General features: G+C 48.2%; 1 protein-coding gene across 1 annotated transcript in view; it reads right to left on the bottom strand.

Moving 5' to 3' along the window:
• Positions 1–18,516, bottom strand: part of LOC147700528 (uncharacterized) — a 193,129-nt gene extending 174,613 nt beyond the window's left edge. The window contains exon 1 of the mRNA XM_086929118.1: positions 18,309–18,516. Within this exon, the coding sequence (XP_086785244.1) occupies positions 18,309–18,516 (208 nt within the window). The remainder of the gene's footprint in view (positions 1–18,308) is intronic.
• Between the last annotated feature and the right edge of the window lie 9,385 nt (positions 18,517–27,901).

Here is a 27,901-nt window from a genome sequence, read left to right as displayed (position 1 = left end):
CTTACTTATTACTGAATACTCAATCCTTACTACTTAATACTGGTTACAGCTAGTTTATACAAGAAACACAAAAATGCACATTAAACGGTCACATTCATACCACGACATTAATCACATAAGAAGATATTTAAGACATAGATGACTACCCCCCTATACTGGATGTACTGCTCAACAGTACAGATACACTGGTGTAACAGTGCAGAAATTCGGAATACTAGATATACTGCTAAACAGTACAGATACACTGCCTAAAAACAGTGCAGACCGGACTTGTGTACCCAAACCCGTCTAGATACGACCCAGCAATGGTACTCAACGGGAAGCACGGAAACAGAAGGCCTCGGAAAACTCGACTGGACTCGACTCGGTACTTCGGAAAACTTCGGAAAACTTCGGAAACCTGGTGGGCCTCTTGACACCTCGGACCTTGCTTCTTTCGGCTAGGCTCTGGTCGGGATCCTCCGCACTCCTCACCGCCTCGTCTGGGCACTGATCGCAGTCTTCGTCACCTCCTTGGGTCAGAGGGAGATGCAGGAAATCCTGCCGGTACGCGTAGGTTCCGTCTAACTGACGGCAGGGGACAGAGCTTGCAATGCGCCAACCGGCGCGTGAGGTGGGGGAGGGGTCCCTATTCGGGCGCCAAAATGACGTAAATAATTAATTTACTCTCTTAATTTCTATGCAGGTAAGTACTTAATCAATAATAACTCAGATTGGATGAAAAAAGACAGAGTCCGTGGTGTTAGAGTTTCTAAGGGTTTTATTCCTCATAAAGGAATGGTCGTGACCAAGATATCGGATTCTGATATCGGATTCTGTCAGAAGGGATAGATGAGCGCGCTAACATTTTATTGACAATACATAGCTTATATACTTAATTCACATCATAAGTAATGGTGCAAGAGGCGTAACAGCTGAGAGAAGACAAGATAACAGTATACACGTGGTACTAGTACGTAATCAAGAGGCGTGAACTAGGCGTGAACTGGAGGTGTGTACTAGAAACGTCACTGATAGGTGACGCAAGTGGGTGGCACCAAGGGGCGGTGCTAACAGAATTGTTGCAATGTCAGCAGAAATCGGAAGCTTGGATGCGCGCGCAGCTGCATGACGTGTGATTGACGGGGTGCAGGGGACTTGACATTATACACTGACGGAAAGAGACAGAAGTCTGGCATGTCAGATCAACTTGTACTTTTATCGTATCTGATATCTGATGTTTAGGAACCATACTATCTGGGTGGAAAGGTCTCTAGGGCAGAAGCTATTCTATGCTAACTGTGGATGCGTGTATAAGCGCCTAAGTGTCTGCATGAGAAGCGTAGGGGACACGAGGCCTTCCATGGAAGCATGGTAACAGAGGCTATGAATTACTTGCACTGAGACAGGTCGGCCCTTTGGCTCTGCAGCTGGAGAGGATGTTTACTGGAGCTAGTAGGCAGGAATGCATTCTCGAGGAGCGGAACAGATAACTCGAAGGTTATAGTCAGTCTTGGCAGAAAGCAGGCTGAGCTGAGCGCGAGGGGCCGCGCTGGAAGTAAGTCAGAGTTCACGGGTACAGAGGTAGCCTGGGCAGAGGCTGTCAGAGTCAGGAGCCAAAAAGAGGCTCGATGGCAGAAATTCAGGGCCTACTCTGCCAGAGCAGGAAAAACATGTAAAGTGTACTACAAAAAGACGGTGGCATAGCATACTTAGGAATGGACTATATAATCCATTCAGAGTGGATCTGAAAGAGGACAAGTTAACGTTGGACGCAAATGTATTTGCGTCTTCATAGCTGGCACAGGAGGGAAGTTACATGCACTTTAAGCTGGTACATGGAGTCGGTGGGGTACGCGCTAGGGAACATAATATGACCAAAAATTTATATTTCCTCAGCCAAAGACGGAACACCATGTGTTTTTGTGTATATGAGGCAAAGACTGTTCCCCAAGTGTTGCAGTCCTCCACATGTGGTGCAATCCCCATTGGTAGACAGATTGTCAGAATTCTGTGTTTTTCATGAAGTGTACTATCAGGGAATACAGCCTCTATTTGAGTAATTTTCTGTGCTAACCAAAACGGAATTTGTTCCGGTTTTGCAGGTAATTTGCCAATGACTGATTGTATAGTCTGTGGTGTAATTTTATTTGTGTTCCCCTGGTGAGGGGTGTGCTGTAGAATTTTTATTGCTAGTTGGACTGTTAAAGTCCGCGTGACATATTGGACCAAATGTCTATGTATTTTATTTAATTGTTTTAGCTGAACTAAAAGTTCTTGGTCTGACATTTCTTCAATGTCAGGATATGGTGTATAGCTGGCTAGTACCTGCCATGTGGCTCCTGGTCTACCTAGTGGACCGAGCCTGGTAATGTGATTTTTATGTTTTAGGGCACCATTAAACCAGAGCTCATGCTCCTGGTAAGTTAATGGAATTTCAACGTCCTCAAAAGGAGTGTATTCCGTTGGAGGTTCCTCTGCTTTGTAGTAGTGGAACTCGTGTGTCACAGCATTTGCTGCTGGAAGATTTATCCATGAATAGAATACCTCTGTCTGCCGATATTCATGTGCCTCGACAACAAATATGACCGTACCACCTCTTGGTTATACTCCATTTTCAATAAGTTTTATAGTTATGGTTTTCCTTAAATTTGTTGGGATGATTATAGCATCCGGGTCATTTTGTAGGGCTGTGTCATCTAAGACTACTTGAGCTGCTATTCTAGCTCTCTCCCTCTCGTTGTCACTCATTTTTTATGAAAGTTTGCAGAGCAAATTTCAAGGAAATAAAGATTAGGTGCACAATATTTTGGAACACTGTATCCTTCAACGTTGACTAAACCAAAAACTAATACAAGGGATTTTCCTCCTAATAAGTTTTGGCGGATTTAATTTTTCATCCACTCCAGACGTCTATTGGAGTTTTTACGGGAAAAATGGGTCTGTGTGAAAAGCACGACTGAGTTACTCTAGTATCTAGCGTTAAGTAATCGCCTTACCAAACGTTGGGCGCCATGTAGTGTAGTTACTATATTCCCAAAAGGCTCTGCGCATTGGAATAACATAAACGATAGTTTAGACGTAGGACTGAGGTCGACTAGGTCTCTATTGAATATGTTAGACTTAATTATGAATGCCAGCTAGCTCAGAGGTCACTAGAAGCTTTCTCGAATTCACAAGAAGGGATTAGTTTCTGACAACCACATAAACATGACAACCTTGCTCCCCCAAGAATAAGGAGTATATCTCCAGAGTCGTGGAAACAATAGATAGCTATTTCACTCAGTCAATCGAGCATGCTTAGTTTCACCAGGAGTGCAGAGAAATAGAGAGACGGACGTTTTCAATAAAAGTGGTTATTTATTGAGAAGTCTTCTTTCTCATGCAAGAGAAGTGAATTGCCACAATTGCAATACTTGTCATAAAGTAAAGTGCGTACAGTAAAAGGAGTATTATGAAATAATACTGTAAAAGCATTTATATCGTTTCTAAGCCATAAGGTACTTAAAACGGATAAAATACATACAATGATAAAAGTTGACTAAACGTACTCAACTGGTGCTTCTAAGATACGCCTACCCCGGTGTACCTAACCTAAGCCTAGTACATGGGACGGAGAAAATAAATTGTATTTTTAGTTAAGATAGTTTCTGCCAAGAATCTGAATCAAGAATTCTCTAAGGGTCTAATCAGCTCCATACCTTGGTTATAGAATGAAGGAGGTCTTGTATCTCTCTCTCAGGACTCGATCTCCCAGCAACCCGCGAGGGTGACAGGGACACATTAGAGCTGGATTTCTCGGCAGGAGAAAAGACAGCGTCTCTCTCAGTGCGTCAATGGGAGGGTCGGCTTCCTTCGGCACTCGTTTCAGCAGGGCGTCGGGCAAGTAGATAGCCGATCTGCTCCAAACCACTGCGTGTTTTGCTAGGGCAGATGCTGGTATATTTATACCTGGAAGGTGCCGAGTTTGATGTAAGGTTGGACATAAGACGTCACTAAGAACTCGCAGTTCTTTCAGGACTCCAGGAGTTCTAGGACCAATCAATACAGAAGCAGGGGGGATTCCCGGGCTGCTGGAGGCTTGGTTTGTTTAAGAACGCACTATGCTTTCTAGGAGTCTATGGGAGTAGCCTTGCCGTATTTGGACTGCATTGGCTATGACTAAATATGGGTATGATTGTTTTGCCTTAATAAGAATATGATTTGATATAACCACATAAGGGCATAAATCGAAATATTTAAATAGAGTCCTAGATTCATTTACAACACATCTAGCAACCAACTGGACTTTAAAAGACTGTCCAAACTTGACTTAGCATGCCCAATCTCACCTTCATGTAAAGAAATTTGTCCCATGTGCCAAATGTTCCCATCACTCAACACCACTGAGGTGCATAAAGCGTTTTCAACTTGCAAAGTTTGGAAACCTTCCTCCTGATTTCCCACCCGATCTCCAATGCGAACACTAACATCCTTACACTTGTTCTTTTTATCATAATACAATTTACTTTTGCTTTTGGCTTTAAGCAACTGTTCTTTGATGGCTAAAGGAATCTACTCACTCTTCTTAGTACACTTCATCCAACTCACATTATCCTAAGTATAAGGAGTTCTACCCTCATAATCTCAAATGGGCTGAATCCTGCCACACATGGTGTATTCCTCTATGACCACACTGTTTTCCAAATCTCCTTTATCCAGCAAGCTTTAGCCTCTTTTGTTAATTGTATTGCGTTCTTGAGCACTCTATTAAAGAGCTCAACAGCGCCGTTACCGGCTGGATGGTAAATAGACGTAGTCATGTGCATGACTCCATTTCTTCTCAAAAATTCCCTGAATGTCTTTGAACAGAACTGAGGACCATTGTCAGTTAACACTGTCCTTGGTAAACCTTCCCTTAACAATTACTTGTCGTGGTGTGGCCTGGAGGGGAATGGAGTAGGACGCGCTTTGCTTGCTCTCCAGTGCCCTGAGGTCTATTGGATATCATCAAACACTTGACAAAGCGGACAAGCAATAGTGGGGGTGCCTGGCGGAATGACCTTGCCAAGTGGGTGTCTTCGGTGGGCTGGGAGCCACCTTCTCGCTGACTGCCCGGGGCTTGGCGCTTGGCCTGGGAGTCCGGCCACCATCTTGAGCTGAGGTCTTTGTCCCTGCTGCTGAAGACGGTGAAGAGAGGGTCTGTCGCTGTAGCCAAGTGACTGCCCACCGAGACCTACAGCGCAGACCTCAAACCCTGCTGAGAGGCCCCGGGGCCTGGTGCTGCTACCGGTGGATCGGAGATCCCATGGCTCACCTGGTTCTGGATTTCAGTGGGATAGGCCCACTACGCCTCCTGGCTTGAGGGGGTGAGATACCCCACGAGAAGCTGAGGTTGGTGGTGCAGACCTGAATTGCGAGGGCTAGGGCTGGCCCTGCCCGCCTTTGGTCTGGTGGACTCGCAGCGCGGCCAGACTTTGCAACAGCAGTCTCCGGAGGTGCGGCCCTGCAGAGACCCCCTGGACCGGCGATCAGGGCAGGACTGGAAACCATAACCAGCACTGGCAAAGTGCTGGACCAGCCCCCCTCCCCACTCAGGGGGACGGGGGGGAGGGGTTGGAGGTGCCGCGAGCTCTTTGCTGAACCGGTTTTCGGCCTATTTTGGTACAGGGACGATTATGCTGCAAAAACGGCCCTGTATCAAAAACGGCCCCCACCCATGCAGCGCACCGGGGGATTACCTGGTACCTGCTATGGCCAGTCCACCCCTGCTGGCGATCGGTCCACCGGAGGGGGCTCCCATCTGTTGCAATCGCATGTTTCCTGGAAACTCCCTGGCCCTCCAAGCAACTAACAGGAAACAGGTACGGGCTGGGGGGCACCTCTCGCCCCACCGCTTCCTGCACCACAGGTGAATTTGGTGGTTGTGATCAGCTGCAGGGAGGCTGAGTTGTGTGGGAATGCAATAGTGCTGCTGGGCCCAGGGGTGAGCTGCATCTGGTCTGCAGGCCTAGGCAGCTTTGAAGAGCCCAAGCCCCCCTCTGCTCCATGGCCAGACTGGGAACCACAACCGACCCTGGCAAAGTGCTCAGTGGGCTCCCCCTTCCCCACTCGGGGGAGGTTGGAGGTGCCACCAAGCTCTTTGCCGGGGCTGGTTTTCGGCCGATTTTGGTACAGGGCCGATTTTGCATCTATGCTGCAAAAACGGCCCTGTATCAAAAACCGTTCCCGAGGGCCAAAACCCGGCACCCACCCATGCGGTGCACCATTGGATTGCCCGGTGCCCGCTATGGCCAGTCCAGCCCTGCTTTGCTCTACCTGCTGCAACAGACTCTGCCGTCTTAGCTTGCCTGGATCACCCCGCGGGTGGAATAGTGGGGGCTTTTGTAACAAGTGCCTAGTAGGAGGAGTACCTCACTGGCTCATCCACCTTCTCCCTCACACCGCCCCTGGGACTATATTCTTGGAGGCCTGCAGCTACAATTTTTTAACGCCGAGGGCAACTGCCCCACTAGACCTCTGCCCTGGGGCTCTCGGAACGCAGAGTCTTCAGTTCCACGACACTTGATGAAGTTTCCCTTCGGAAGAGGGGGTCCAGTTGGAGAATGAGCCGGCAAGACAAGAGCTGGTACGGGATGCATAATGCCCAGTACAACAGTACCACTTGAAGAGCATTGCTTTTGCGCAGCGGAGGGTGCTTTAGAGAAGATTACCCCCTGGGTCTCGGTCTTTGGACTGGCTGAATCCCCCTTGACACTGCATACCGGTGGGCCCTGAACTCCATGGATATGGTGGACCTGAGCTGGGGAGGACCTCGTGGCTACCTCTTCTTCTCCGTGAGAACTGAGACAGCAAGAACTCTGGGACAGTAAACCTTGGGCAACAGGCTCTGGCCTGCCCTCTCTCTCACTATCTCTGCTAGAGGTTCTACTCTTAAGGGCTCTGCACAATACCCGCGGGCACACACCCATGATGCTACCATAAAAATCTTCAAAACAAAATCCAATGACATCCGTCTGGTCTAAAGTATCTGCTACATATCCTGGAGAGGTCAGAGCCCCCCCTGGGTGACAACAATGGAACCCTCAACCACAGCACCAATCACTCAAGGCTACATGGACCTCTTCATACACAAAATCCACTCAGATATTTGTTTCCTCAAAGAAGAGTTCAAAGCTGGTCTGAAGGATATACGCAAAGATGTCTCTTAGATCAGAGAGTGGGTAGACTATCTCGAACGCACCGTGGATGGCAGATCGGAAGACCAGGAAGCTGTGGTGCCGGGTTACAGGCCTTGAAGACCAGAACATTAAAATCCAAACCTAGCAGAAAGGCATGGAAAACAGGAGCCGGTGTTACAACCTTTCGCGTTCGGGGGTCTCCAGGGGTACAGAGGGTACTGATATCCTCTCATACATGGCGGATCTCCTCCATGCGATTCAAGGAGACGAGGATGCTCCCCCCCGACTCTGGGTGAGGCCCACCATGGGCTGCGGCACCGGGTAAGAAAAACTCAGTGCCTGACATCCTGACTAGAGTGCACTTCTTCTCTGATAAACAAGCTATAATGCAGGCTGCTAGGAGCAAACCTAGCGTAACCTTTCAAGGTCACCCGGTACAACTCTATCAGGATTTATCCCCCATTACACTGATGAAAAGAGAAAAGACTTTAAGCCGATAACTGACAAGCAGCGTGAATCGGGCATTTAATATCAGTGGAGCATCCTTTTGCCCTCCTCTTCCTGTGGAAGGGTAACTGCAGGTCAGTGAGATCTCTGTCGGAGGAGCACTGCCTGTTGGGCCTCCGTGTTCACTCAGACAGCCGAGCTGGTTCCCCGATCCCTGCTCCGGCTGGAGCGGACCACCACCCAGCCTGGACCTCAGTCAAGCCTAAACACCTGATAAATGGCAAACAGAAACATCCACACAAAAACAAAACAGGACATTATACGCCACCTCTGCAGCCTTGGGGGCGGATCATACCCCGTACGGTTGATGATGAGCTCACCTTGAACTTATCGCTTTCATCATTTGGTCAGCTGCCACTCACCATCACCATCACCACCATCCAATGACTCACTGCTGTGTCTTCAAACTTGCTGGGCCACGGGGCCTGGAGGGCTTTCCCCCATAGAATCTTAAGAGACCCCCTGCCTCCCATTGGATGGCCACCTCCCGACAACCGCCTCTCCAGGAGGATGACCCCATTGCAAAGCTTGAAGTAAACGTGCTGACTCCTATGATGAGTGGAGGTCACTGTTGGGCCCTGTTGGCCACCTAGACTTTTATTGTGTTTTTTATCCCTTTCAGGTCAAGTTGAGGTTGGGTGGGGTGGGGTCTGTCACGCTGTTGCTCCCCGCCCTGCCCACACTTGCCGGGTGGTCTGCGGGCCATGAGGTGGCACTGGATATACAGGGACTTTACCCTTTTCTGGGGATGGGAGGGGTGTTCTCACCAGAACTCGAGTCGGGGGTCCATGGGGGTGGACGGCGTCCCCCCCACTCTTTTCACAGGGTGGACGCCGTCCCCCCTGCCAAGAAGCTGGGGCCCACAGAAATATGCTGAACATGTCCCGGTGTAATTTTCAGACACCGGGACACTTTCCGCACGTGACGTCATGAGGTCATTTGCATATTGTCCGTCCCCCCCCACTTCTTTTTATAGGACTTGTGCCCTGGGTTTCACCATTTCCTATCTTAGGGCACTGGAATATCTACTGAAGTGGGCCCATTCTTGGAGTTATTACCCACTCAAAGCTTTGCCCGCACAGGCATTAATGGTGGGTTGGAATTAAATTGTTATCTCTGAATGTGCAGGACCTAAACCCCCCAAATAAGCGCAAAAAAATATGGCTCTATATACTGCACCATGACCCCAATGTACTACTGCAGGATACCTACCTGTTGAGGGAAGACTCATGGCACACCCGAAGTATTCTAAATGCCACTGGGCGTTCACTACTATGAAAACTCTTAGGATGGGCATGGTGAGTAAGGCAATAACCCCAAGAATGGGCCCACTTCAGTAGATATTCCAGTGCCCTAAGATAGGAAATGGTGAGACCCAGGGCACAAGTCCTATAAAAAGAAGTTTAGCACTTAACATAAGGCAACATTGTGTTACAGATTACAAAAATAATCACATTAGTTAGAGAGAGGTTACAAATTCAATACAGGAGTTATTAGCGATCATGAGAAACAAGATCCACAGAAAAAAGAGGGGAAAAAAGAAAAAGGTCAAGGAGAGGAGTAAGTCCACGAGAGGGAGTCAGCAGCGGAGAAAGATACGAGACATAAGTGAGGTCCGGCTGGGTAGGTGACGGCCATAGCAGTGTGCCAGAGCCTGTCTCCCCTACAGCTGTGTGGGCAGCTTCACCGGGAATCGGGCATACATTCCGGACTCCGCCAGATAAAAATGAGAATCAGGAAGGGGCCAAGAGTTAGCAGCGGAGAAAGAGACGAGACATAAGTCCAAGGTCCGGCTGGGTAGGTGACGGTCATAGCGGTGTGCCAGAGCCTGTCTCCCCTATTGCTGTCGGGGCAGCTCCAACGGAAATCGGTCATACATTTCGGACCCCGCCGGATAGAAATGAGAATTGTTAGAAACGGGACCCTGGCTGGCCAAGACTCGCGTCGAGGTCAGTCAGGGATCACCATTCCCAAGGTCAGAGCAAGGGAGTTACACGCCAAGATAACCCCTACTCGCCCTCTAGGTAACGTGGCGCGAGCAGCAAGGCTAAACTTGGAGGCGATATGAGTTAAGTATTTGCGCACGCACCCCAGCAACAACACCCAAGGCCCACCACAAAGGAAACTCCACACAAGGGTATATATAAAAATAGCCTTTGTATTCCAATAAACATACATTAGATAAAACACACACTTTACATTGTGCCATGGGCACGGGCAGGATTTACAAGGGATATTTACAAGACAGGGCCACCTGGACCACTGTCAGGAATCAGCACTTTTAGAACACAATACTTGTAGGCCTAGAACTTAAACATAGAGCCTAACGGACAGTACCTCCCGACCTGGTTGCAGGGATAATGCGAGTGACCTCCTTAGTAAACTTGAGCGGGCGGCCCAGCGAAGCGGCACGACTCAGGGGAGAGTGGTGCTGCTCGAGGCTTGAGCGGGCCACCGGCAAGGTACAAGCGTTTCTCTGGGGCGACCAATGTGTGCGGCTCAGAAGAGGAGGGGAAGGCAGGCTGCAGGCGACCCAGCGAAGCGGCGCGGCTCAGGGGAGAGCGGTGCTGCTCGAGGCTTGGACGGGCTGCCGTGCACGAGCTGCCGAGGGGAATGAGCGAGGCACATTTCAGCGAGGCCCCAGGGGCCCAAGGGAGATCAGACAAGTCCCAGCAATTTGTCAGGGCAGGCACAATAGAGTCCACTGGTCCTGGGACTCTGGTCAGGGGGCGAGCTCAGTACCACGCCCTTGGAATAGCACTTAGAATATAACAGAAAATCACTGTAGCTCAATACAAGTAACTACTGGTAATCAGGTAAGTACTCCCTACGCAATCCTAACCACCCTAGGAACAGGTCACGCAGGGAACCAGGACCTCACTAGCACCACCTGCACTAGCAAGAACAACCAACTAAATATCAACATACATTTAGGGGTATAGACCTGGGGACAAAACACATGATGTATCAACAACACATTCAGCGGTGTAAGGAACACATGACGCATCAACACACGTTCAGCGGTGTAAGGAACAAGGCACATGATGCATCAACAACACATTCAGAGGTGCAGAACACAGGGTGCGCAAAACATACTACACATTGTACATTTCCTAGCACCCAAAAGCAATAGGACATAGATCATAACAACATCTAAACCTCAGTTAGCGCATAAATCACCTTTAGCACAGAACTCACAAAGTCCAGGTTGCGCCACTTGCGCCAGAACCTAAACGTAGCAATAGCAAAATCCACATTAGTCACCAACTGTGACTTTCCCTAGGCCAACTGGCCTTGTTGGGGCTAGGACGCCCTGTGTCTCAGAGTCAGGGTCCTAAACGTGGCAGTTGCCCACAAAGTGCTGAGCAACTGGTGCAAGCAAGATGGGCCAATCGTGGGAGCCTCTCTAGGCTCATGAACAAATATGCTTGTCCCCTTTTTGGAGCCTCGCTGGGCTCTGAGTAAAGAAATGGGCCCACAAGCCTCTCTGGGCTCTAAACAATTGTGGCACCAACGTTGGAGTCGCCCCTCTGGGGACTCGAAATGAATAAATGCCCCCTTGAGCCTCTCAGGCTCAACCACAAACTGCGGCCGTCTCTGGAGCCTCTCCGGGCTCTGAAGCAAATGTGGGGCAATCGGTGGAGTCCCCCTCCTGGGGACTCGAGGAATAAATATGCCCCAGAGCCTTCCAGGCTCAACCATACAATGCGGCAGTTTTTGGAGCCTCTCAGGCTCTTGGAAATGCCCAGGACTTTGTGCTACTGAGAGGGTGGGGGGCGGACACCGGCAATGTGTCCCGACGCCCCCCTCCTCCCCTTTGCAAGCACCCTCACTCACCGGATCTGCTGTGGCGGGGACTCCTCTCGCTGGCTGCGGCGCTGCTGGCGGCCCCGGGGCTCTCCATAATTCACTGGAGCCCCGGGCCACGAGACGACATCTCTCGGCCGGCTGTTTGTTTCCTTTTTCCCCCGTGGCAGCGAGCAGCCAATCGGTGCGCGGCGGCAGGCGGGACTTCCCTCCAAAACCGGAAGTCCCGCCCCGCGTCAGGCACCGTAGTGCCTGGCTTCCTGTTTTGCGGCGCTCGGGCCGCGGCGGTGATTCTCGGGGGCATTTAAGAGGGGTGAGCACCCTCGAAGTGAAAGGATAACGGGGACAAGCTCCCCAATCTCTGGCAACGCCGGGTGGGCACCGGCTGTGGATTGCGGAAGTCGGCAAAAACAGCGGAGTGGGCTCCCGCGCCGATCCTCACGCAAAATGCGTGCAAACAAACGCCGGGTGGGCACCGGCCTCGGAAAACAAAGCGCTCTCAGCGCTAGCGGGACACAAAGCGCTCCAATGCGCCAGGGACAGCACACAAGCGCTTTCAGGCGCCAGAAGCCACCAGTCAAGCGCTCCCAGAGCCACCAGCAGGACAAAGGGCCTCCAGGCGCCTCAGGGGAACACAAGTCCAGCAAAAGTCCAAGCACAGCGCTAGAGGGGAATAAACAGCGCTCCCAAGTCCAGCAAAGTCCAGCAAAGCTCTCCAGGAGTCCAGGGGCTGGGGAGGGCCCAGGGGAGGCAAGCCTTCCCCCTGGGCCCAAGCAGCAGCACGCCCCTGGCAGATTCAAGTTGCAGAACAAGAAAATCTTCATGGGGTCACAGCCCCTCTTTTATACACCTTTTCCCTTTTGTCTGTAGGTGCAGGGTGGGGGCAGAACCAGTCGCAGCTGGTCTGTGAGCACTGTTGATGGCTCAACCACCCCTTTCATTCATCAGGCAGGCTAGGGTCATCAGTCGCACCACAGGTGGCGGAGCCAGCATTGTGTGGGGAAAACCCAGCCCCATTCAGGACACAGGCGCAGCCCCTCCCTCACATCAGCATGCTAATCTCTCCATTCACCACCGGGGCAGACCCACACAGACTTCTGGAGCCTGGCATCCCAGCCAGCTCCAGCCAATCACACGCCAGCACCTTCACAGCACATACACAGCCATGTCTAGAAGTGCTGCTTCCGCACAAGACACATACACACCGCACATACCATTGCGCAGCATTCACTCTCACGAGTTCGCACATACCAAGCTTGAGCATGCACGCCTCACGCATCAGGAACTACCAGGGACACAGACATTCCCCATGCATTCCTATGGGAGAGCAGGCCAATCTCACACACGCACTCAGGGAGAGGACGCACTTTACACTGCGCCACAGTGTCAAAGTGCACAAAGACCAGAAATCACTAGGCAAAAAGTTCAGGGGTGAACCTGCCAGAAGGGCCAAGTCCAACAAGAATCAGGAAGGGACCAAGAGTTAGCAGTGGAGAAAGAGACGAGACATAAGTCCAAGGTCAGGCTGGGTAGGTGACGGTCATAGCGGTGTGCCAGAGCCTGTCTCCCCTAAAGCTGTCAGGGCATCTCCACGGGGAATGGATCATACATTTCTCCCCCAAGACGCCTGCAGCACTGCTGTGCGGGAAGCATGAAACATTTTAGTCAAATAGTTGTAACAAACACAGCTTTACAGCATTGAAGCAAGTAAATTCTAGGCGCATCAGGTACCGTACAAATGGTTGCCATATGTGTTGAAACTGCTTCTCCATCTTTGTTAGATTATGGGACACCTGTTCTATAGCTAAGATACACCGGGCGCGGGTGAACCATAGTGCTGGTGAAGGGGGTCTGCCTCTTTCCACTTGAAGGCTGTAAGCTGACACCCCTCTAAAAGGGAATGGCGAATAATTTTCCACTCTGCGTGGGTAATGGCTTGTCAATCTGGAAGTCTAATGCATATGAAAGCTGTGAGATATAAGGATGGGACAGGGTATCCCACCCCCTCTGTAATGTGACCCAGGATTTCTTTCCAGAAGAGCGTGATCACCTTGCAGGACCACCAGGTGTGGTGAAAGTCTCCCACTTCCTCACCGCATCTCCAGCAGTTGGGAGTAAATCTCGGATAAATGGTTGAGAGTCATGCTGACGTATGGTATTATTGAAACATCAGCTTTAAGCCGTCTCACTCAACGCTATGCTTCAATATGTTTTAGGGATATCTTGCCATAGAGTCTCCCATTGTTTAGATGATAATTCTACCTGGGCGGTGTTCTGCCATGATATCTGATAAGAAATGGGCGTGTAGTGGGGAGGAGTGTTGTAGCACTCGATATGCATTGGATATGAGACCCTTGGACCCTGCAAAGGTACGGACATGCGTTTCAAGAGGGGGGGTTGAGGGCAAGTGGCTGTAAGGAACACTGACGGTTGTATGGCCCAATGCCGGAGTTGGCAATATTGAAGCCATGCTGCATCAGGAAGCTGAAATTTCATCTTGCACTGGTCGAAAGATTTCAGATTTAATGCCGTGAATAAATCATTAAGTGTCCCGCATTCCCCATCACTCCAACGCCAGAACACTAGAGGAGTGAGGATCTGGGGAAATCCAGCATTGCATGCTATTGGAGTGTTTGGGGAGGGGAAGGTAGTAAAGCCCTTTTATGAGGCCACCTTGTCCCAATTATCAAGAACTGTTCGGGTAGGTGTTGGGATGTATGCCCTTTGGGGACGGGTGTGCTTGGGCAACCACACTTGATCCACTGAGAGCATCACGCCACTGCTCTATACATGTGGAACCAGTGCTTTTCGCTCTCCTGCACCACCCTTTCTGAGATATAGCATTATTTTCCCAAAAATTGGGATATGCTAGGCCTCCCCTGTCCCGCGATAGCATCAACAGAGAAACGGTGTTGGTACCGTTTAAAATTGATAAAGAACGAATATTCATTTTTACAACATTTACCTGCCCCATCCGAGAAATATAGAAAGATTTCCATCTCTGCAAGTCTATCTTGATGACCCGGCATAGCTGAGACCAGTTTGGGGAGACCATAAAGAAAGTGTGGGGTGATGCACAGACAAATGTATTTAGTGGCATCCCGGGACCATTGGAATGGTGCTAGTTGTTGTAGGGCCGGAAGATTCTGGGCCGGAATGTTTAAATTAAGCACCGAAGACTTAGACAGATTTTTTCTAAAGCGAAATACTACTTTGCAGGCCTGTAGACAGTGGAGAACCCCTGGGAATGATGTCTCCAGCTGTGTGAGGGTAAGGAGTAACTCCTCTGCAAAGAGACTGATTTTATGTGGTCGCCCCTCAAAAGAAATGCACTGTACCTCTGCCGTGTTGCGAATCATGATGGCCAGTGGCTCCACCACTAGTGCAAAGAGCAAAGGTGACAACGGGCACCCTTGTCACATTCCATGCAGAATGGTGATGGGTTCTGTGAGCTTGGATCAGCAAAAAAGAGGGGTTGCTGGACTGTTCCTTAAATTGGAAAGTGTGTGACACTGGCGGGGCCAAGGGTGAAAGTATAACACCTTTGGGCATCCATTTCGTTGGAAATATTTGCCTCACACACCCATATGGGTGTCATGCTTCATCATCGGCGTTGCTCCTCGTCGGGGAGGCGGCGCAATCCCCGACGGGCTCACCTCAGAGAGGGGCTCTTTGGCGGAGATCTTTTAAATCCAACTGCCTTATGGTGAAGTGCGGGTGTGTGGGTAGTTAGGAATGTAGCCTAGGTAGTGATTAAAATGGAGTAGAGGGTACCGGAGACTACTTTATTCAGGGGGTCCCCTACTGCAGTTAAAAACGTGAATCTAATGGTCTAGGTGCCAACAAGTTAGGTGTAGTGGCCCTAGATTAGATTTGCAACGGACTGGTGAACATGTTTCTCGCATGGGGGAAGTACCCGCGATTCATCAGGACCTCAAGTGGATAAAGGTAAGGTCTACAAACTATAAACAACATGCAATATGTCATGTGCCTAATGTCGCAATTGTGCAGTGCTCAAAGTTACCTCTGTAATTTTTGTCCTAAACCTGGATGGAAAAAATACAAATACATAGTTAGTAGCATGGATGATCGCCAGAAGAAGTATGTGGTGATAGCCAATGTAACACACAGTGTCATGCTAGTGGAAGTGTACTAGCGTAAATTCGGCGTGCCTGCATTGTGACAAGGTGGAATTATACTGTTACACCATATTTATAAAAGTGAAAGGTATAAAAATTTTAAAAACAGCAGCAGTCTATCAGGAGCAACACCCTCCTAATTAGACGGTCGTTTAATTCGTGGTGAAGTTGTGTGCCCTTAAGGAGCTTAGTGTAATACTCGTCACGAAGTGGGCAACCCACTCACCTAGTAATCAGGGACTAGAGGCCACATCAATGCTCAGCGGGTCAGTACTGCAGGAAAGGGCCCTTAAGGTTTGACTGGGGGTATAGAAGAATACGTGTACATGATCAGAACATGTCTTTGAGAGAAAGTTAACAACAGAAGCAGGCAAGTTAGCCATGTAGGGGTTCCAGGAAGTTAGCCCCTGGATTGATTAAGTTAGCAGGGATTAGCCCCACGGGTCCAAACGGCATCGGGAATATGCCCTCCTTACCTCACAATCACTGCGTACCGGTCGCGTCACCTACCCATCGCCGCCGAGCTCGGATAGATACCGGAGCTCAGCGGCGATCGCCATTTAATGCCGGGTAGTGTCAATGCTTGGTACGTGACTCCGCACCCACACCCACGCGCCCGTCACTGTTAGGGATGTCACGTGATGTGGGTGTTGAATGTGGCGGCCATTATTGAGTGGGGGTGAGAGTCAGGAAGGGCTCATGAGTGTGGTTAGAGGCTAGGTTTTAATAGGTAATAGTAACCATAATACCCTAAAAAATATACAAAAAAATATACTAAAAAATATATGCGGGCACCAATTGATAACAGCATCTGGAACGGTTGTGCCTAATGTTGGTAAATGCGCGACCAGATCAAGGAGTTACACTTAAGTGAGCTCACTGGCTAAGGGACTCGAATATTTGCCAGGGTGATGGATGGACTCCAGTATGATATCGTATATAACTGCAGTTATCAAGTCCTTTATTAGATATGTGGCTCAGCCCTCCCACCCACATAAGCGAGCACCAGTCACCGGCAAGGTGTGAGCGTGGCGGCCATTGCTGAGTGGAGGTGAGAGTCGAAGGGAATTAATCAGTATGGATTGAGGCTCAGATACAAGGGGGAAGAGTAGCCCTTGTCCCGCATAAGGTATGAGGAATAATGTGTACAGATTAATATGCAGTGTCAGTCCCTTATAGAAACCCAATTGTATGCATATGTATAATGGTTGTGGCTGTTAATTGAAAAGGCATAGACCGGTCAGACTGCTGTAAATAAATGAGCGCGCCGTTGGTCAGCCTAAGTTTGTTGCCAAGGTGCCAGGATGCCAAGTGCACTGCAAAATGGTATTGTGTTATCTGCAGTAGTTTGGGTCAGAATGAAACAGGTATCTATTACAAGGCCCAGTTGGACGCTCAAAGCGTGATGTTAATGGGTGAACAAAAAGGGGGTTCAAAATCCCCTATTAACGTGACCAAGTCAAGATATTTGCAGCAATGCATTATTATAATGCATGCCACGGGATGTCCTCATTCAAACCCCGACTATCTGATGATAAGCGATGGACCCATCTTTGTTCCTTGCGAAACAGGGCTTGCTTGGGGCAATACGGGCTAGATTTAAGTACAAGCCATTTAAGGGAGTCAGGAGTGTGGTTCGCCTCCGCATAATGTTTGCACATCTTTGTGTGTTAGTTCTTTTACAGCGAAAATTGCTGTGGTGTTCGGTGATGCGAGTTTTGATAGGGCGTGTCGTCATTCCTATGTATTGTAGCTCGCATGGACACGTCAGCATATAGATGCAATGTGAGGTACTGCAATTGGTGTGGCCCCTCAATTCCCACGTGAAGGTGTCAGTCAATTGTATTGTTTTGTGTATAGCTGTGAAGGCACAGGCTGTGCAGGACCCACACGGATAATGCCCTTTCACTGGGGGCAATTGCCATAATGTTTGTTGTGACCCCTTCTTTTTGACTTTAGGTCTTGTACTGATCAAAATGTCTTTAATATTCTGCAATCGTTTGAACGCGAATCTTGGTTGCTCAAAAATAAGGTCACCTGTGTTTAATATGGCCCAATGTCGTTTAATCAGACTCTTGACTTTAGTAGACGCTGGGGTAAATGTGGTGACACAAGTAATGGGTTGGTTTTCTACAGGTGCCTGCTCCTGTGGTTCAAGGAGGGCCTCACGATGGTTATTTCTAGCTCGTTTTTGCGCTATAGAGACATCTCTAGTAGGATATCCTCTATCTAGCAGATTCCTCGAGAGGATTGCTGATTCTTTTTTGCACTCAGATGAGTTACTACAGTTACGCCTGATTCGCAAAAATTGCCCAAAGAGAAGGTTAGTACGTAGTGCTTTGAGGTGGTGGCTAGTGTAATGGAGCAGGCTATTTCGGTCGGTGGGTTTCCTATACATTGTGGTACTGAGAGCCCCATCTGTAAGCTTTATTGTTAGATTGAGAAAGGCAATCTCGGTAGGTGACACAGACATCGTGAACCTTAGATATGAGTTGAGTGTTCACCCATTCAAAAAAGGCCTCATGTGAGGTCGAGGATCCAGTCCACAAGATCAAGATGCCGTCAATGAATTGTTTCCACATCAAGATGTTGAGGAGGAAAGGGTTCGCCTGTTGTTGTATGTGTCTGTCTTCAAAATCAGCCATATAGAGGCATGCCACCGATGGGGCGAAGGTACTGCCCATCGAGGTCCCTTGTGTTTGGTGATAGTAGTTACCCTTGAATTCAAAGAAATTTTCGGTCAGTGCTAAAGTAGCACACTCCATGATGAATGAAGGTGGGGTGGATGAGTTCCAAATTTCCAACTCAAGCCTCTCCTCGATTACTCCTAGTGTGGCCCTCAGTGGAATGTTTGTGTAGAGGGCCTCCACATCAAGAGTAATCAGGAGATTGATTTGGCTGCTATTTTGGACCGTGTTCAACATGCGTAAGACATCAGAGGTATCTTGGATGAACGAGGGAATGCATCTCACTAAGGGTTGTGGAAAATGATCACAAAATTGTGAAAGTGGTTCAAGGACGGAATCAATCCCAGAGAATATCGGTCGTCCAGGGACCGGTCTCGTGTCTTTGTGGATTTTAGGAAGAATGTAAAAGTACGGAACCCTGGGATCTTTTTTCATCAGGAAGTCCGCCTCTTTATTACTGATCCACTGTTCACATTCTGCACTTTCAACCAAGCCTGTTATTGTTTGTAGGCGTGGTGTCGGATCACATGGAATAGGAGTATAGTAGCGTGTGTCGCTCAATTGTCTAATACATTCCAGTTCATAGTCCACAGTGTTCATAAGGACTGTAGCACCACCCTTATCCGCCTGTTTGATAGTGATTTGGGTGTTTTCAGCAAGTGACTTAAGTATATCCATCTCTTTTCTTGAGATGTGTTAAGAACTCTGTTGGTCTATGGCCTTCATATCTTTCAGCACAGCCTGCTCAAAAGTTAGGACTTCATTCGGAATCATTCCATTATGGGGAGTGAAGGTGGAGGGGTTGTGGAGACCAGAATCCGTTATGGGTTCACTGGGTCTCCCCTCAAAGAAGGCTTTAAGTCTGATTTTGCGGAAAAAGGAATGTATTTCCCGGGTTTGTTGAAAGAGGTCAGTTCTTGGGGTGGGTACAAAGCCCAAACCCTTTTGTAGGACTTTCTCCTCACTCTCTCTCAGTGGTAGATCTGATAAATTAACGACCAGACTCATTTTGGTCCTGATCTGTTCGTGTTCCTCGTGTCCATCCCTTGAGGGCGTGTGTCCTCCCACTGTACTCTTTTCTCTGGAGCGTTGGCTCGCTTTCGCCCTCGCCCTCTGCCCCAGCCTCTGTCTAAAAAAGGGGGTCGCATAGGGCCCTGTGGGGCATAGTAAGGTGGGAATTGGGGGGCATAAGGTGGTTGAAATTGGGGAAATTGTGGATAAGACCATGGAGAGGGTCCTTGAGGTGGCCCATGAGGTGTAAAGTTTTGGTAAACTTGTTGGCCTCGTCCTCTTCCCCTTCTACCTCTTTGTGGTGTGTACGAGAATCCGTCACCCCCGCTACTATCGGACCCACTGTTGGATCCCCTTCTAGAGGAAGTAGCACTTGAATCTGAGTTGTAATTTGTTCCAGGGGGGACATAGTCTTCCTTGAGGTAGGGGTATACCTTTTCCTTGGAAAACCTTTTAATATCTTTCTGTAATTTGGCCACTTTCTGATTCATGAGATAATCCTTATGCTCTGAAATTTCCTTATTGAGTTCCGCCAGTTTGGTTTTGAAACCCGGATTTGGAACGGCTGTCTTGAGTGCACTTTCAGCTGCTTGGATGCGGACCAGTAAATCATCCGCAAGGCGTTTGGCAGTATTAACGATCAAAATGAGAAGATCGTGGGTGCACTTCCATGAGATCTGGGACCATTCTACCTTGAACTGTCAATCCTCCCAAAAAATTCTCGGGAAGTTCTTTATAATCAGACCGTTGGGTGCAATTTTTGCTTTAAACTATTCAGCCATCATTGCCCCGTGGAGAGTTATCCTGATCCATTCTCGCTTTAGATCAGACAGAGATTGCCAATCTGCAGTGTTGCTGCATGTGGCTGGTTCTATATCAATGCCAAGGAGTGAAGGTGTTCTCAGAATGGCTGCTGCCTCTTCTTCTCCGAAACTAAGCCCCTGTCCTTCCATCGTGTGAAAGTGCAAGGGATTGTGTTCAGCAAGAAGGGCGCCCTATCAAGAGGGACAAGAGAGATGGAAGAAGTAAAAAGTAAAAGCTGCCCAATGTGGGAAGCAAGAGTGGCTCCCTGTGGAGTGAGGAAGGCACAAGTGGGGGATAGAATAGGTCTTACCCACCTATATAGATTGCCACGGGTTGGACCGTGCAGAAGTAGTTTATCAAGAGTAGGGAGAGTGATCGGTCAATCAAGAGGGCACTGATTACCACTAAGAGAAGTGGAAGGTCCAGTCACAGCTTGTGCCCGCAAGCATGGATCAGCAAAAAAGAGGGGTTGCTGGACTGTTCCTTAAATTGGAAAGTGTGTGACACTGGCGGGGCAAAGGGTGAAAGTATAACACCTTTGGGCATCCATTTCGTTGGAAATATTTGCCTCACACACCCATATGGGTGTCATGCTTCATCATCGGCGTTGCTCCTCGTCGGGGAGGCGGTGCAATCCCCGACAGGCTCACCTCAGAGAGGGGCTCTTTGGCGGAGATCTTTTAAATCCAACTGCCTTATGGTGAAGTGCGGGTGTGTGGGTAGGTAGGAATGTAGCCTAGGTAGTGATTAAAATGGAGTAGAGGGTACCGGAGACTACTTTATTCAGGGGGTCCCCTACTGCAGTTAAAAGCGTGAATCTTATGGTGTAGGTGCCAACAAGTTAGGTGTAGTGGCCCTAGATTAGATTTGCAACGGACTGGTCAACATGTTTCTCGCATGGGGGAAGTACCCTCGATTCATCAGGACCTCAAGTGGATAAAGGTAAGGTCTACAAACTATAAACAACATGCAATATGTCATGTGCCTAATGTCGCAATTGTGCAGTGCTCAAAGTTACCTCTGTAATTTTTGTCCTAAACCTGGATGGAAAAAATACAAATACATAGTTAGTAGCATGGATGATCGCCAGAAGAAGTATATGGTGATAGCCAATGTAACACACAGTGTCATGCTAGTGGAAGTGTACTAGCGTAAATTCGGCGTGCCTGCATTGTGACAAGGTGGAATAATACTGTTACACCATATTTATAAAAGTGAAAGGTTTAAAAACTTTAAAAACAGCAGGATGGACAGTTCATGGTAGAATGGTTTAAAAACTTTAAAAACAGCAGGATGGACAGTTCAAGGTAGAATGGTCCTAGATCTCATGGAAGTGCACCCACGATCTTCTCATTTTGATCGTTAATACTGCCAAACGCCTTGCGGATGATTTACTGGTCCGCATCCAAGCAGCTGAAAGTGCACTCAAGACAGCCGTTCCAAATCCGGGTTTCAAAACCAAACTGGCGGAACTCAATAAGGAAATTTCAGAGCATAAGGATTATCTCATGAATCAGAAAGTGGCCAAATTACAGAAAGATATTAAAAGGTTTTCCAAGGAAAGGTATACCCCTACCTCAAGGAAGACTATGTCCCCCCTGGAACAAATTTCAACTCAGATTCAAGTGCTACTTCCTCTAGAAGGAGATCCAACAGTGGGTCCGATAGTAGCGGGGGTGACGGATTCTCGTACACCCCACAAAGAGGTAGAAGGGGAAGAGGACGAGGCCAACAAGTTTACCAAAACTTTACACCTCATGGGCCACCTCAAGGACCCTCTCCATGGTCTTATCCACAATTTCCCCAATTTCAACCACCTTATGCCCCCCAATTCCCACCTTACTATGCCCCACAGGGCCCTATGCTACCCCCTTTTTTAGACAGAGGCTGGGGCAGAGGGCGAGGGCGAAAGCGAGGCAACGCTCCAGAGAAAAGAGTACAGTGGGAAGACACACGCCCTCAAGGGATGGACACGAGGAACACGAACAGATCAGGACCAAAATGCGTCTGGTCGTTAATTTATCAGATCTACCACTGACAGAGAGTGAGGAGAAAGTCCTACAAAAGGGTTTGGGCTTTGTACCCACCCCAAGAACTGACCTCTTTCAACAAACCCGGGAAATACATTTCTTTTTCCGCAAAATCAGACTTAAAGCCTTCTTTGAGGGGAGACCCAGTGAACCCATAACGGATTCTAGTCTCCACAACCCCTCCACCTTCACTCCCCATAATGGAATGATTCCGAATGAAGTCCTAACTTTTGAGCAGGCTGTGCTGAAAGATATGAAGGCCATAGACCAACAGAGTTCTTACCACATCTCAAGAAAAGAGATGGATATACTTAAGTCACTTGCTGAAAACCCCCAAATCACTATCAAACAGGCGGATAAGGGTAGTGCTACAGTCCTTATGAACACTGTGGACTATGAACTGGAATGTATTAGACAATTGAGCGACACACGCTACTATACTCCCATTCCATGTGATCCGACACCACGCCTACAAACAATAACAGGCTTGGTTGAAAGTGCAGAATGTGAACAGTGGATCAGTAAGAAAGAGGTGGACTTCCTGATGAAAAAAGATCCCAGGGTTCCGTACTTTTACATTCTTCCTAAAATCCACAAAGACACGAGACCGGTCCCTGGACGACCGATATTCTCTGGGATTGATTCCGTCCTTGAACCACTTTCACAATTTTGTGATCATTTTCCACAACCCTTAGTGAGACGCATTCCCTCGTTCATCCAAGATACCTCTGATGTCTTACGCATGTTGAACACGGTCCAAAATAGCAGCCAAATCAATCTCCTGATTACTCTTGATGTGGAGGCCCTCTACACAAACATTCCACTGAGGGCCACACTAGGAGTAATCGAGGAGAGGCTTGAGTTGGAAATTTGGAACTCATCCACCCCACCTTCATTCATCATGGAGTGTGCTACTTTAGCACTGACCGAAAATTTCTTTGAATTCAAGGGTAACTACTATCACCAAACACAAGGGACCTCGATGGGCAGTACCTTCGCCCCATCGGTGGCATGCCTCTATATGGCTGATTTTGAAGACAGACACATACAACAACAGGCGAACCCTTTCCTCAACAACATCTCGATGTGGAAACGATTCATTCACGGCATCTTGATCTTGTGGACTGGATCCTCGACCTCACATGAGGCCTTTTTTGAATGGGTGAACACTCAACCCATATCTAAGGTTCACGATGTCTGTGTCACCTACCGAGATTGCCTTTCTCAATCTAACAATAAAGCTTACAGATGGGGCTCTCAGTACCACAATGTATAGGAAACCCACCGACCGAAATAGCCTGCTCCATTACACTAGCCACCACCTCAAAGCACTACGTACTAACCTTCTCTTTGGGCAATTTTTGCGAATCAGGCGTAACTGTAGTGACTCATCTGAGTGCAAAAAAGAATCAGCAATCCTCTCGAGGAATCTGCTAGATAGAGGATATCCTACTAGAGATGTCTCTATAGCGCAAAAACGAGCTAGAAATAACCATTGTGAGGCCCTCCTTGAACCACAGGAGCAGGCACCTGTAGAAAACCAACCCATTACTTGTGTCACCACATTTACCCTAGCGTCTACTAAAGTCAAGAGTCTGATTAAACGACATTGGGCCATATTAAACACAGGTGACCTCATTTTTGAGCAACCAAGATTCGCGTTCAAACGATTGCAGAATATTAAAGACCTTTTGATCAGTACAAGACCTAAAGTCAAAAAGAAGGGGTCACAACAAACATTATGGCAATTGCCCCCAGTGAAAGGGCATTATCCGTGTGGGTCCTGCACAGCCTGTGCCTTCACAGCTATACACAAAACAATACAATTGACTGACACCTTCACGTGGGAATTGAGGGGCCACACCAATTGCAGTACCTCACATTGCATCTATATGATGACGTGTCCATGCGAGCTACAATACATAGGAATGACGACACGCCCTATCAAAACTCGCATCACCGAACACCACAGCAATTTTCGCTGTAAAAGAACTAACACACAAAGATGTGCAAACATTATGCGGAGGCGAACCACACTCCTGACTCCCTTAAATGGCTTGTACTTAAATCTAGCCCTTATTGCCCCAAGCAAGCCCTGTTTCGCAAGGAACAAAGATGGGTCCATCGCTTATCATCAAATAGTCGGGGTTTGAATGAGGACATCCCGTGGCATGCATTATAATAATGCATTGCTGCAAATATCTTGACTTGGTCACGTTAATAGGGGATTTTGAACCCCCTTTTTGTTCACCCATTAACATCACGCTTTGAGCGTCCAACGGGGCCTTGTAATAGATACCTGTTTCTGACCCAAACTACTGCAGATAACACAATACCATTTTGCAGTGCACTTGGCATCCTGGCACCTTGGCAACTAACATAGGCTGACCACCGGCGCGCTCATTTATTTACAGCAGTCTGACCGGTCTATGCCTTTTCAATTAACAGCCACAACCATTATACATATGCATACAATTGGGTTTCTATAAGGGACTGACACTGCATATTAATCTGTACACATTATTCCTCATACCTTATGCGGGACAAGGGCTACTCTTCCCCCTTGTATCTGAGCCTCAATCCATACTGATTAATTCCCTTCGACTCTCACCCCCACTCAGCAATGGCCGCCACGCTCACACCTTGCCGGTGACTGGTGCTCGCTTATGTGGGTGGGAGGGCTGAGCCACATATCTAACAAAGGACTTTATAACTGCAGTTAAATACGATATCATACTGGAGTCCATCCATCACCCTGGCAACTATTTGAGTCCCTTAGCCAGTGCGCTCACTTAAGTGTAACTCCTTGATCTGGTCGCGCCTTTACCAACATTATGTAAGCAAGAACAATTCCCAACAGGTTTTATTCGGAGACAGTTTTAGTAGTGTATGCAATATGCATTACTGAAAGGGAAAGAACCAAGGAGTCAATAGATTTTCAACAGAAGTGGTATTGTTTACCAAGAAGCAACAGGAAAGTCTCACATGACAATACAGTTAAACAGCACTGTACAGAGTGGATCATGTGACAACCCAGTGACACTTGGTGCAAGGTGCTATGTACAATTGGTGATAGTGAATGTGCAAATGCTAAATAACAGCAGCGTGGACGGCGCAAGAAACAAATTATTAACATCAAGTAATGGCTTCTTAAAACAAGTTGTAATTACTTAAAATACAATTATTTGAGTAGAAGCACAAAACGTGGTATGCGTCGTGTTATTCAAGCTGTACAGTCAACGGCGTTTCGATCCCCTTTAACTCGGGATCGTCATCAGGACAGGGTTGTCGATGGGAACAGTGCTGTGGGTAAGAAGGGGCAGATTGAGTGGGAGGACCTGGTTCGAAAAGGAGGGAGGGGAGGGAAAAGGGGGGGGGGAGAGGTGGGGAGTGAGGCAGGTGGCATGGTGATTGGGTTATCTGCATGATAGTGAAAGTCAAGGTGTGTATGAGGTGCAATGGCAGTGGTGGCCGGACCGGGAATAGTCAAGTGTAAATAGGGGGTGACTAAAGTGTGGTACAAGTATTAGGAGGGCGGAAAAAGTTTTAAGGGCTATTTTACGTGTGACCAAGTGCTATAGTGTGGAAAATGGGCAACTGCGGTGAGACAGGTGATAGAAAGTGACGGGTGTAAAGATAGGTAAACACTTACAATAATACCCAGGATATTGAGTATGGGTATAAGAAGTCCAGGTGGTCGCTCAAAGTCAAGGACTGTGGGGAGGCAAGAATATGCAATGGTAAATTACCCATTAGGAGGGATAGATACAGACCTAGTTATCCAGATAGGTCAAATTACCTGATCGAAGAATTATTGAATCAGCGGCGGGACTCGCTATGCCTGAGGGGAAAAGGAAGTGGGAATGAGTATGTGCCGATATCGTCAGTAGACGAGAAAGGGTCTACAGTAGGACCGCTACGGTCGTTGGGTACAGGGTCTTACCTGACTTAAGCAGGGCGGCAGACGGCAAAAAGGGCTCATCTGGCGGTTCGGCTTCCAGGCAATGAATGCTGCAGCTATCGGGGTCTGGGAGAGGCCGGTAACTAAATCAGGAAGTGAAGGGCTAGGGGCGGTGACCCGGGAACGCGAGAGGCCGGGAGGGGGGCGTGTCACAGCGTTGTCTAGGTAACGTAGTGAAGCGGGACGCGGTCGGCAAGAGGAAAGCCCTGACTGGTCTAGAGCTATGGGGGCGTGTCACGGCATTGCCAGGGTTGCACTGACAAGCAGGAAGGCGAGAGGAAAGTTTAGCGGGACAGATCACATAGGGCTGACACTTTAGCGGGGCGTGTCAGGTGGACGTTAGCTGGGATTACGGGGGAGGCGGGGTAGTTCATGTCATGATCGGCATTACAAGAACAAAGTTAAATGTACATGGTTACATTACATTTGGTATGACAAATCACGCAAAGGAAAACACAATATCATATTGGGGGTTACATGTGGTCAGATGTGGTTTAAAACCGGATGATTAAGTACAAATCACTGGACTAGAGAAAGAGGGGCACAACAGGTTCGCAGTGTGACAATTATTGGATTGTAAGAGTATTTCATCCTAACATGGAGGTCAGATACAATTCATAGATTATAAGAGTATTTCATCCTAACATGAAGGTCAGATACAATTCATGGGGCTCCAAGGTATAAAACCGGCCGGTTAAATACAAGGCAGTCGTTTAATTAGGGCGATGATGTACAGAGGATGAATTGGAGAGTACAAGGCATGGGGCTGTTTGGAGTGGTGTTGTGCTTAGATTGAGATAGTGTTTGTCCACTCATCAAGAGTATTTAGCCCGTGGTTGACCGAGTCAACTCGTGCAATCCATTTGCATTCTGCTCTATTGAGTAAAGTTGACATGTTCCCCCCTCTGATGGGTAATGTCGGTTTCTCAATAACCATCCATCTTCAAGCCCTTAAAACTTTTTCCGCCCTCCTAATACTTGTACCACACTTTAGTCACCCCCTATTTACACTTGACTATTCCCGGTCCGACCACCACTGCCATTGCACCTCATACACACCTTGACTTTCACTATCCTGCAGATAACCCAATCACCAACCCACCTGCCTCACTCCCCCCCTCCCCCCCCTTTTCCCTCCCCTCCCTCCTTTTCGAACCAGGTCCTCCCGCTCAATCTGCCCCTTCTTACCCACAGCACTGTTCCCATCGACAACCCTGTCCTGATGACGATCCCGAGTTAAAGGGGATCGAAACGCCGTCAACTGTACAGCTTGAATAACACGACGCATACCACGTTTTGTGCTTCTACTCAAATAATTGTATTTTAAGTAATTACAACTTGTTTTAAGAAGCCATTACTGGATGTTAATAATTTGTTTCTTGCGCCGTCCACGCTGCTGTTATTTAGCACTTGCACATTCACTATCACCAATTGTACATAGCACCTTGCACCAAGTGTCACTGGGTTGTCACATGATCCACTCTGTACAGTGCTGTTTAACTGTATTGTCATGTGAGACTTTCCTGTTGCTTCTTGGTAAACAATACCACTTCTGTTGAAAATCTATTGACTCCTTGGTTCTTTCCCTTTTAGTAATGCATATTGCATACACTACTAAAACTGTCTCCGAATAAAACCTGTTGGGAATTGTTCTTGCTTACACGATATCTCCCATCCCAACGAGGTTTATGGGTTTCTCCCGTTGTTCTTACACACTTTACCAACATTAGACACAACCGTTCCAGATGCTTTTATCAATTGGTGCCCGCATATATTTTTTAGTATATTTTTTAGTATATTTTTTAGGGTATTATGG

This window comes from Lissotriton vulgaris, chromosome 7 (assembly GCF_964263255.1).
Source record: "Lissotriton vulgaris chromosome 7, aLisVul1.2, whole genome shotgun sequence".
NCBI lineage: Eukaryota > Metazoa > Chordata > Amphibia > Caudata > Salamandridae > Lissotriton > Lissotriton vulgaris.
Note: the sequence above shows the minus strand (reverse complement) of the source record. Positions and strands in the feature narration are given on the sequence as shown.